We start from the raw sequence: 12,184 nt of genomic DNA on the forward strand, positions 1-12,184 counted from the left end.
AGGTACGCAATGTAGTCTGGATCTCCCAAAGGGTCGTAAATGAAAATGCTCTTGGTCGCAGTGTTGATCACAATGGACGTCCAGTGAATGCGATCAAAATTGAGTGGAAGGAAAACGAGTTTCGTATCACACGTCTTCAGCTCTTGCACAACATCAGCGGGTAACTCCGCCATTCTCACCTTCCTGTTCAGTTTCAACTCCTGTGTCAGCATAACTCGAACACTATATGCTTTGGTCCAAAATGCTCCAATCGCTTCAAAAATCTGGCCGCTAATCTAGTCCCCAGGCTGTAGCCGATATAGCGTCGAGTAGTCTAGATCGCAGTGTAGACTATCATCCACAATCTGATATGGATGGGACTCTAACAAATACTTTGCGGCGTGATCAGCTTCAGTTTTGTCCTTTTGAATCGACGTTAGCCATTCTACAGCGTTTTGTCCTTTTTCCGAAACGCTTCTCAGAGTCCACAATTTTTGCATACAATCGAGTTGATAGAGGGAAAAATTTCCGATACCTGTCAGCTTCACGTACGGTGGGTCATCATCATTCTGGCTTGGTAGGGGGACAGCGCCCGACTTGTAGAGGACATCCAAGCACTTCTGCACAATTACTCTCGGTAACAGGAAGGATAACGCTGCACTTAGGATCGGTTTCCGATCTGTCCCGACTTTGGGGTGCTTACGCTCAGCATCTCCATGCCTCACTGGATAGACCTCCAGTATATCTGAAATCTCGCGTAAGTTCTTACATTTTCCTTCCATGGGCTGTTGCCACAACTCCAACGTCCTCGAAGGACAACTCGGCCACCCTTTGTCCAATCTTTGAAGTTGAGCTGTTTTCGTGCAACCCGGCCTGGGTTTGTACCCTTTGAGGAGCTGGTAACCTTCGGTCTTCCGGCGCGCCTCACCTTTTTGCTTCAAAGTGAGGCGACTTGATGGTAGACGATTCCGTTGATGATAGATCCTTGCAGCCGTCCTCTGTAGAGTTCGTCGTAGGTTCACTAGCTTGACTGCCAGGTTTTACACCAGGTGTAGATGTAGGTATTGCGTCAGGTTTTTCGACACTTCTTCTTTCCAAGTCCGAGTCATTCCCCGTTTCTTGAGTCTTGACCTCTCCTTCAACATTGTCCGTATCACGTTTTTGTGATATTATATCCTCGCACGCTTCGACAAATGTGTTCGAGTCTATCTCGCCGATGTTGAGCTTTTGTCCTTTAAACCCCGACAGGTTTGTTCCCAGGATTCCGCCCAGGTTTTATAGGTTTTCCAGGATTTAGGACAGCATCTTCGGACTGACAGCGATCAGGTTCATGCCGCGCTTCTATGATTCCCGTTCGCAGTTTGCGCAAATATCCGTTGAGGAATTCAGTTTCCTTACAGAACTGAGACATCGGTAAATCGGAAACTTCGCTAGATGTCCGACTCATCAAGTTTCGAGTTACGCCATACTTCTGTCGCGAATCCAAAACAGTCGATGAATCGTAACTCCGTAAGGGGCAAGTTGTCTTCGTGTAGTTGAAGCAGTCAACCGGGGGGAGAGACACCGGGCGGGCGGCACCAGTTTATAACCATCGCTCATGTATAAATGACACTGGAATCATAGGAACTAAAGCCGATACTCGACGATAGCAAATAACATGACGGCATGGTAACTTCAGCGTCTGGTTGAAATCGCAGTCACAGCACCACTCCATTTTTGAAAAATTGTGACGATGATCTCCGCTGATAACCTCAACGGTATCGCTTGGCTTTTCAAGGAAGGCGTATAGCGCTGTGGCTTCACTCGAAATAGCAAACTCGTACTCAGATTTCATCGTAGACGCTACCCAAGATGTACAAATACGCAGCACCAAGTTTAACTCCTGATCATAGCCATAATGCGTCCACCTTCCTTTGAACGACTCTCTCGCTAAACTTTCATTTTCTACGCGACGCTGATGACGCATGAGAGACTCCGAGCACTCCTTCATTGTGGACGATGAATCAAGATCGAGTTTGAGCTTTCCAAAATTGGACTCGATGCGATTATTCGTATTATTGCGAAAATGCGGCAGTCTTTGGCGGCGATATTAGTCCACATGTCCTTCGACTTGTCCCAATTCTCACAGAAGTATTCCCAGAAGGAGGTGTTCCCATGCGCGCAGGAAAACTTCTCCAAAATAGAATAATTCTTCGCGTATTCCTCGTTGGACGGAGCGTCTACCAGATTGGAGAAGAGATGATTCATCGAGTCGTACTCGTCTGCCGAATAGCGTCCGAAGCGAGCCTCACGAACCACACTTCGCAAAAACTTCAAGACGTGAAAATGACAGAGCAGAATAGTAGCATCCGGAAATGCCTCCCGTATCACACTGATCTCTCTCATGTCTTTATCAACCATCACCACGCGGAGCGACTCCCAGATGACATTGGCAGTTTTGAAGTGGCTGAGGACCTTCCGCATATGCCAATCCGAGTTGGTCTCGATAACGGAGTGCTGTACGAACTGACCAGACCCGAAGGCATCCATCACCATCAGACTGCAAAGCTGGTAGTCGTACCTATAAAACATAAAAACAAGTGTTAAAAAAGAATGAACAGTTTAATCCTGTTTTGAGCCGTAGCTTAAAACCTGGTAGGAAACCTGGTACGAAACCTGATTCGTATCCTGTTGGAAGCCTGGTTGAAACAAGGAATGTAAACCTGGTGTAGAACCTGTTATGAACTTACCGATTGGTTTTGTGCGTACAGTCCACCAGCAACAGCTCCGGATACTTAGCAAACGTCGCTCGCATGTGGCCTGTACTCAGTGAGATTGATCCTGTCCCCCCCGTTGACGTGTCATCGACACTTACCACGTTGTTCTTGTCTTCCTCGCCGAAGCCGACAAGAAATTCGGCAACAGCCAAATCATCATCGGCCTGTCCACGGAGCTCATTGCGAATTCGGGTAAGAAGATTCACCACATCTCTCTGCGTCACTTTGTACCTGGAGTTGTCACGGATGTACTCGTAAATTCGGAGACTCTTGCCTCCAGCGCGTACCATCAACCGAAGGTCTTCGACTAGAGGCTCAAACATCGGAACTTGGCGATTGTGTGGATAATGTTCGTAAATGTCCTGGGAAAGTTTGTGGTTGTGAGTGTAGATGGGATTTTTGATCTCTAGAATCCACTTTCCTTTGTGGTACACACTCTCCGCAGTAAAGCGAAATGGACAACCAGTACCTCGAAGCTTGAACTGCTGTCTCTTTCCAGATCCACGGCGGCGGGTCCGCGACCCGTGCGTACAAATGTATCTCCGGCGAAAACGGGGAAGGTCTTCGGGTAAGTATCGCATCGAACCACCGTCCTTGGCGCGCTTAGAAGCACGCAGCATCTTGTTGCGTTTGGCGACACTCTCCGATTCGTGCACCACAAGATGCGCACTTTCGGATTCGCAATACGATTTGCGGTATTTCTCCTAGCTTTCCCAGTTTGTGTGGTAGCGACGCAGCTCCTTCCCTTCAAAAGAGCCCTCCTGGTCTGCTGGAAACTCCTCGTCGCTAGCACTGCCGCCAACCTGCGTGGCCACCTCCCTCTCACCTTCCGATTCTGAGACGCTGGACAAAGAGGCTGGGGGATCTTCGTTGACGGACGCTTCGTCTTCAGAGTGGGCTTTGCGCTTCATTCCTCCAGCACGGCTCAAATTTGGAAATGAATGGAGTTTGAGAAGCTGCGCTGCAGAGATACTTGCGATCCGGTGCCGTATCATGAGATTAGTAGGTGTAGGGGAATATTTTCAAATCATGGTATTTTACTTTATTAATTACAGCCTGGCAAGAAACCTGGCGAAACCTGTGCTTTAAACCTGGTCAATAGTCGCACGGCTATGCACCAAAAACCTGGGCAGTAGGTTTTTCCAATAAAATACCTCACTCCGTAATATAATGGAGAAATCATAGTAACCATGGGCAAAATCCATGATTATGTCCCCTAGCCCTAATGAACATGGGCTGTAGCACTGGGCATTTTTTAATACCGTAAGTGCAGACAAACGGCATGTGGTCGTAAAGTTACTTCCCCATCCAACAAGCCGAATTTGACCAATTTGGCTGCTTACTGAAGTAGTTGCTATTCGATCTGAAAATCTGAGCGTTTCGCCATCTTCACCTTAACCTATATTCACCTTGTAGAACTCCTTGTACCTGTACCAAACCTGCGCGTCAGGGTTTTTCATCCAAGTCGCCTTCTCCATATTGAGCAGTTTCCAAATCACATTTTGCTTCTTCCCGTCGCGCAGCCACTGCGTAAATTGCGCAATTTGGAACTGGGTCGCCACCTTTTCGGTCGTCGGCACGTGTCGGGCAGCTTCGAGCATCTTGGCCAGCGCTTCGTCTCCATAGAATTTGGTGAACGTCTTGATCATTGTCGTCCCCTTGCCGCGATTCAACTCGTTGTACTTACCCAAATAGGTTATCCAAAGAGCCAAATTCGGGTTAGTGAGCAGTTTATCCACTTTAACATCAAGCTGAAGCATCTTGAAGGCATCGTCGGGAGAGAACTTCTTGGTCCATAAGGTCAATTGTGCACTTTGTAGCTCCTTTGCGATCTTCTCAGTCGACGGCACTTTTTTCGCTGCCTCCAACACCTTCGCCAGCTCCACGTCGTCAACGTTTGGACGGCTGTTGATTCTTGTGCTGGTTTCTTTGCGTCCAATTTGCCCACGTAGCCAACCCAAGTCTCCAGTTTCGGGTTGGAGAGTAGTTTATCCACCCCAGCATCAAGCTTGAGCAGCTTAAAAGATTCGTCGGGAGACAGCGTCTTTTTCGGTCGATTCTGTGCCACTGCGTTCTCAAGCCACAATCTCACAAACCTCATTCGTCGGACACGTGGGTTCGCTTCCCGGAAGATCTTGGCTAAGGCCTCGTCACCGTAGTGGGCTGTCAGTACAGACGCCATCACCTTGTTTGCGTCATCCTTCTTTAGTAACGTGGTGACATAGGTGTACCAAGTGTTCAACTGTGGGGTCACGAAGAGACTGTCCCCCGCCTGTTCGAGCTTCAGTAATACGAAGATGTCCTCAGCACTCTTACCCGCCATTTTCCAGGCCTGTCTCTGCTGCCGAGCCAACACGGCTGCCATTCGGCTTTGGCCTCCAACGTTCAGCGCCACTTCTAGCATTATTGAAAGCGCTAAATCTCCGTAAGTCTTCGAAAGAATGCCCGCCATTGTCACTTCCTTGCCGAGATTCTTCCTATTGTACAGATTAACGTAGGTCGACCACGCGTGAAACTTCGGGTTGGCCAGAATCTTGTTCAGTCCGCCGTCAAGCTTGAGCTGCCTAAAAACAGCCTCTACTGACTGCCTCCGCTAGAGCCAATACCGGGCTCGAACGCTGTTTGTGACCTTCAATCTCATCGCCTTGACCCAATTCGAGAACAGAGAAAGACTGGGAGGAGGGATCGGAAGAGCTCGCTCTTCCTCGTCTTGGACCCTCAAAAGTCTCGTGGCGTGGGCTTCGTATTTGGTCGTAGACAGAGAGCTGGCCAATGACTGGAGGCTGGAGACTGTATTGGCATCTGCAGTTTCCACGGTAGCATCGCCGTTCGCCAGCACGACGCTTGCAATCAAGAGCACTAGGAACACGAAGCAGCGCATATTATTAAGACCAGACTGCACGTATTAACTGCTCCAAACCAACGGCTCGAAGGCGAATTGCAAAGTAGGAAAGAATCAGTTTTGGCAAAGCCATTGATTGGTCGTTCACTGAAAGGGCTGTACCGTAAACCTAATGCGAGTTTGAAACGCTACCGACACATTACATGTACTGTTTTTACCGTTTTTAAGAAAAAGCAACATTGAAATGTCGCGTCAAGAAACCTCTGTGTTAGATATTTAATAATATATTGGGGGCGAAAGTCAAATCCTGAAAATACGTAGACACTGGCAGCAAAATATCGTCAAAGCCTCAATCTTGAACTCCATGAGGGCACCTGTCGAGCAACATCAAACAAGCATCGGTGTAAGGCTCGGTCTTATATCTGCCCACAATAGCGGGATGGGATGCCTGCAATTTCGAGAATCCGCAGGACTTCCAACCAGGTGTTATAGACAAAAAGGAATGTTTTATGGCGGTGTGTGCTGCTGCTGTGGAATAGACGATTGGACTTGAGAGGAGCGGGATTTGTGTATCCCAAGATCGTGCCACACAACGTCCCAGTGGGACGAGAAGGGGTGTCAACCTTACAGGCCGGGTATTATGACCGTGGGTAGTTAAACCTAAACCAGATCTGGCATGCGGAATGAGAATGGATTCACCCCTTCCCCATCCTTCAGCATACAAAAGGCAGTCAAGTCAATGTTGGAAATCGGCCAATATTAAGTGAAAAGTCAGATTTTCAATGTTGCTGTACTGAACCAGAAAATGTGCTAACAGGTGTCTTCTTTTGTAAAGGTGCTGCGACTCCAATTGAAAGAGATCTCCAATACGGTACCCAAAGCCTTGGATGTGACCTCATTGGGTTTCAATACCGTTCCTAAAAGACTTCAAGTAATACTTTACCTCGAAGTAAGGTTTACGTTCAGACACAGTAGCAGAAGGTACAGTAGCTCTCTCGTTTCTTCCTCTGATAACTGACAGAGTCAGGAATCCACGATATATCAATTTACTTGGGATGTCTCCTATCTAAAAGTCGCTATTTTTTATTGTGCTTTTGAATTCTACTGTACTCCCATCGTCGTTTTGGCTGATGTGGTGGCTTTAAAAGCATTAAGCTTCTTGTACGGCTGAAAAATAAGCGGTACTTAGTTAATTCAGGTGTGGCTTGAAATTGGTCATTATAATTATATTATTTTATCTGGGATCCCTGAGATTGGTCATTCCATCAACGCAAAAGCAGTCGAAAACGGAGAGGACTAAGGCCCTGTTCCGCAAAACCTCTAGAGGTGAACAGCGGATTTGCTTTTCCTCTGGGTTGAGACATTCCGCTGTTTCGGAGAATCCGCTGGAACCGCATGCGGAACACCCAGATTTTAATCTATTTGCCGTGTAACGAAACTCTGCAATATGATACGTGAAATTTTAAAAGAATATAAAGTTTATTAGAAAAAGAGATGAGCAAAAAGATCTCAGATTCAATCTGCGTCTGAATTGTCCGTCAGCAGGTCCTGCTCTACCATATATCGGCGGCTTTCGTCGTCCATCCCATAAAACATGGTTGCCGCGTTCGGTTGAGTTGCTAGTAGCTTAATGAACCTGAAGCGCTGGTGAACTGGGACTTCGTCCGTAAACATATCCTTAAAGATTTTAATTGCTTCGTCCGCGCAGGTAAGCTGTCGGCTTTTGATGTGTCGAGTACTGATAGAGGCCGCAATCACCTTCTGCGCGTCAGCCATAGCTCTCATCGAATCGCTCATTTTTTCCCCAGTGGTCTTAAGTCGTTTAGGTGAAGGTCCAACAATTGACACGTAATCTGTACTTTGACGGCGAGAGGATCGACTTCTATCAGTTGTTTCTGACCCTCCACTGTCGTTATCGATATTGCGATTGAGCCCTGATATGTTCTGAGATCTGTATTGTTGCTCGACATTGCATGCCTCTCGTTCTGCTGCACTTCTATCGTCAGTCGAACCTTCATCGCCGGAGTCGTTGCTTAGTCCACTCAGAGACGACGGTGCCGGTCGTGCAAGGCTTATAATATGCTCATCGTAAACAGCGAATGCACCGGTTGCAGCGGTGCGAGACATAATTATGTCCAGTTCGTGGTACATAAAGAGAGGTCTGCTTTTGAATTCTTTTGCTTGAGGGTACACAGCGATTAAGTCGTCCCACACAGAATCTGGAGCCGTAGGCATCCCTGTGGTGGGGTCCCACCCAAACCCGCTGTTTGCCTTCATTGCAGCGTATGTCCTGTATTTCTTTTTCAGCTCTGCAATCTTGCTCTGCAGTTGCTTTCGATCTCGTGTCTGGCCGGTCAATAGCCCGTCGTTGAATGCTCTGACAATGCGATTCCAATTCGCTTTCTTGAAGTTTCCATTGTATGAATCACCAAGCCGCACGACTTCATCTAAGACAGCGTTGATGAAGCGAGCTGTAAGGTCTTCAGTCCAGCCAAATGTCATAGCTCACAAAGCTGATGATGCCGGAGCTGTGTTGGCTTTCGACAACTGAAACGGGTCCAGCAATGAATCGTAGGCCCTCCCAAAAAAACAGACTCTCCAAAAAGAAACCTTGGTTGAGAGTTTGGATATTTTTAGTTTTAGCGCAAAGATATTATTGTGGGTGCAATACCTGTTTTTATATTCTATTATTGGCTTATGATGCCGACAATTTCATCCAGAATGCTCATCGAACCATTCCCTAATTGTGCTATGGACGCATCCAATGAGGAAGGCAACATATCGGATGACGGAGAAGAAGATCAGATTGTGCTCGTTATGACAGGACTAACGTCGTACTGGTCGTATATTCGAGCTCATTTTGCAAAAGAGGGTTGCTGTACATCGATACTAAGCGGCGCTATGTACTACGAGGAGCTGTTAAACAGTCGAAGTCCGATACGCTTCTCGAATGTCGCTCGTATGAGTGTACAAACTTTTCATTTGCTACTTCGTGAATTAGAAACTACCCGATTGCTACCATCAACGTCCAGAATTCACAGCGGAGAGCGCTTACTAATTTTCCTGTTCATACTTACCGGAAAAAGTAATCGAGCAGCACAAGATCGATTTCAACATGGGCCGGCGACAATAGGCAGGATTGTTCGGCAATGTTTAGCAGCAATTAAGGCTCGATGGGATAAATTCGTTTGTCTCCCCAACAGTACAACCCCCGTCGAGATTCAGCAATCTGCAAAGTTCTTCCCCTACTTCAAAAACTGCTTGGGAGCTGTAGATGGAACTCACATCCCAGTGGTTCCTCCCGCTTCAATTGCGCCGCGGTTCAGAAACAGAAAAGGTTTTCACTCCAGTAACGTGCTTGGGGCGTGTAACTTTGCAATGGAATTTGTGTATATCCTCCCTGGCTGGGAAGGTTCTGCACATGACGGTCGAGTACTAAAAGATGCTGTTAGTCACAATTTTCATATCCCGAAAGGTACGTAACCTCACTTGTCATGAAAAAAACTTTACATAATTTTCCTATTGATGCGGCCTGTGTAGGTAAATACTACTTAGGAGATGCTGGCTACGCGTTAACCAGCTACACAATGACTCCTTATAGAGGAACACGTTATCATCTTAAAGAGTTCGGCGATGGTCAGCAGAAACCACAGACAAAAGAGGAGTTGTATAATCTGCGTCATTCATCGCTGAGAAACGTTATCGAAAGAGCGTACGGAGCTATCAAATTCAAGTTTCCAATTCTGCTACACATGACTTCATATGCGCTTGCAGACCAGATAGGTCTAATACAGGCCGCGTTCGCAATTTTCAACTTCATTCGTCGCCATGGCGATGAATGTTCAGACTCAGACGGGTCCACCAGGGAAACCGAAAACGTAAGCGACGAAGTAGAAGACGCAGGGGACACACATACGGACGCTACGGACGACAGCGATATGAAGAAGCTTCGAGATGAAATAGCATCGATGATGTGGCAGAACTACCTTGTGACTCTTGCTGGAAGATACGGTGAGGTCGTAGTGTAGCTAGTTTTACACCACTGAACAATTTACAGTAATGCCCAGCACGTGCACAATGTATAAAAGTCTGCGAGGCTATTCCACGCAGATCATATTTGCTATTACAGGGCTTTGTCAGTCCACTCGCTAAAATAAAACTCTATCTGACCGAATTCGGGCGGATAGAGGATAGAAGATTTCGAATCGATTTGCTCTCGAATCCGCATTCGGAGCACGCAGAGTTTTGAGTGATCCGCTGGATGGTAAAATTCCGCTGAAATGGCCTCAATCCGCTGGAATTTGTACCTGCGGAACAGGGCCTAATTAAAATACTTCAAGTACGAAGCAGGGAAGTGCTGCATAAAAACAGAATCATTGTACCTACCGAATTCGTAGTGGTGCTTCCGGAAGCTCAAAACTGTACATGCTACCAGTACTAAAAGTATCGTCATACGACACTATCTGCTCCCAGCCCTATCTTACCACTTGGATTCACCCCCCCCCCTGCGCACCAGCGTTCCGCTTCGAAAAAAATCATACTTTACGTTGTTTTTAGGACAAATACCGGCTCGTGTGGCTGATTCCGTACTCAAGTAAAAGCTTCCGGAATTAGTACATGTACATGTAATACTAGTATTGTAGTGACACTATTAATAATTGATACTTTAGGATGTTACATTAGTAATATGCCTCACTGCGAAAGGAATACTATTATATTTAAAAAAATTGTGGTATATGAGCTACATGTATTGTTTAAAAAAAATAATACTGCCTGGCGGTTCACGTAACCGGTACTGTAATAATAGTCACTCTCATGCACAATGGGATCAGTCTTCAATTCCGTACTGCTTGGATGCAGTACGCAGCCCAAAAAAAAGTAATCAAAGCTGGAGGATGCCACTTCGCTAATCGCCCAAGGATCCGAATCTGTAAATTACAGACTGTAATAACGTATTGAGGACAGGAAGAAGCACGATGCGCCACCACCAACGTGCGGCGCTGATATTAATTGCTCTTGCTTGCCTTCTCGCCATGTCTGCGGCAGTAATTGACGATCAGCGATTCGCTCTTAATGGGAGGACACTACGCACGTCAATGACGTCTGACGACGAGAAGGATGACGATGACAGAATGGTCGACCTTTCTGGCTTGGGCCAGAGCGCGAAATTAACCGAGTTGGGGGCATTGAAAGACATAAAGATGAAGCCGATTGCCGCCTTGACACTGTCGAAGCTTGATGAGGCGGGCGACGACCTATTCACGAGTCCGAAATTCAAAACGTGGGTGAACTACGTAGCCTCCGTCGCGGAGAAACACTCGACGACAACAATGATGTCGAAGTTGACAGCTCAATACAGCGACGGGTCTCTGATTAGAATGCTCGAAGCAGCGAAGAAGGTGGAGGGGGCGAATGAGATCGCACTGAGATTGCAGCAAAGACAGGTGAGGACATGGATTAAAGCAGAAAAAACCGCAGACGATATTTTTGAGCTCCTCAAGTTGGACGAAGGGATCGAGAAACTTCTTACCAACTCGAATTTGGGCACATATGTCAGCTACATGAATCTATTTAACAAGTACAGTCCTGGAAAAGAAACGACATTGGTGAACACGTTCGTGACTTACTACGGAGACGAAGCGGTGGCGAAGACGATCGAGGCGGCGAAGAATGAGCCGGGGTCAGAGAAGCTTGCTAAGGAGTTGCAAGTCGCGCTTTTTAGTCAATGGTTGAGGGAAGGAGCGCAGCCTAAAGATATCTGGAAAATGCTTGGTCTAAAGGAGGGCACAGTGAACGTCAGCCCAAACGGGGAGATTTGGCGAGGGTACGAGGCATTTTTCAGTCTGCACAGCTAAAAGTTGAGCAGCTTCGGATGGCAATGTAGAGAGAAAAATAATAAGTTCACGTAACCTCAATTGAATTTCCCCTTGCTCGGCTGAACGTCTAGGACCAAAAGCACCTATTTTATTATGAATTTAAACGGTGTTTTCATCGGAGCGCTTATTTCACGGGATTTTCGTCCGCGGCAGCGGCAGCGGGAGTGAGTGGGTGCAACGTGCAGCAAACCCGTGCAGGGTGCCCTCGCAGCAGGGCCGCGCGTATTTGCGAAGGCGGGCCCGGCGCCGAGCAGCTCGGCTGGGAGAAACTAAGGAGCGCCCAACTAAGGAGCGCCCAAACATTAATGGAGCACCATATGCACTTTGTACCTTGACGTAGAGGCAATCATGGTCAATAAAAGTCGATCTTCATCAATCAGGCTGAAATATTCTTGAAAAGATTGATCTAGGAAGAATCTTTTCACGAATATTGTTGAGATAGAGTTGAGAACAAGGTATCGCGCCCATTGTCTGATTGACTGCCGAAGGGCAAATTGAGCGGGGGCTAATGTCCTAAGAGGGTTGTCGCGGCATGCCGTTAATTCCCCGTCAGACAATTAAAGGTAAGCTGTTCTATACAATTCGTGTATCAATTAATCTGCTAACTACCATCATGCTACTTTTATCTTTCCAGCGCACCACCGTAGCTTAATGGAAAAGCACCCGAAAGGGATGAAGGGGGTTCGATTCCTCCCGGTGGTATTATTTTTTTATTATTTTTTATTTGTTTT

At 47.0% G+C, this 12,184-nt stretch overlaps 2 protein-coding genes across 2 annotated transcripts; one reads left to right on the forward strand and one right to left on the reverse strand.

Moving 5' to 3' along the window:
• Positions 1–5,328: 5,328 nt before the first annotated feature.
• Positions 5,329–5,616, reverse strand: PITG_19308 (secreted RxLR effector peptide protein, putative; the record flags this gene model as incomplete). The annotated part of the gene is made up of 1 exon (XM_002997054.1): positions 5,329–5,616. One exon carries the CDS (start codon positions 5,614–5,616, stop codon positions 5,329–5,331), a length of 288 nt encoding a protein of 95 aa, XP_002997100.1.
• Positions 5,617–10,553: 4,937 nt separating this feature from the next.
• PITG_19309 (secreted RxLR effector peptide protein, putative) lies at positions 10,554–11,432 on the forward strand (the record flags this gene model as incomplete). The annotated part of the gene is made up of 1 exon (XM_002997055.1): positions 10,554–11,432. One exon carries the CDS (start codon positions 10,554–10,556, stop codon positions 11,430–11,432), a length of 879 nt encoding a protein of 292 aa, XP_002997101.1.
• Between the last annotated feature and the right edge of the window lie 752 nt (positions 11,433–12,184).

The sequence above is a fragment of the Phytophthora infestans genome, genomic scaffold, assembly GCF_000142945.1.
Source record: "Phytophthora infestans T30-4 supercont1.89 genomic scaffold, whole genome shotgun sequence".
Lineage (NCBI taxonomy): Eukaryota > Oomycota > Peronosporomycetes > Peronosporales > Peronosporaceae > Phytophthora > Phytophthora infestans.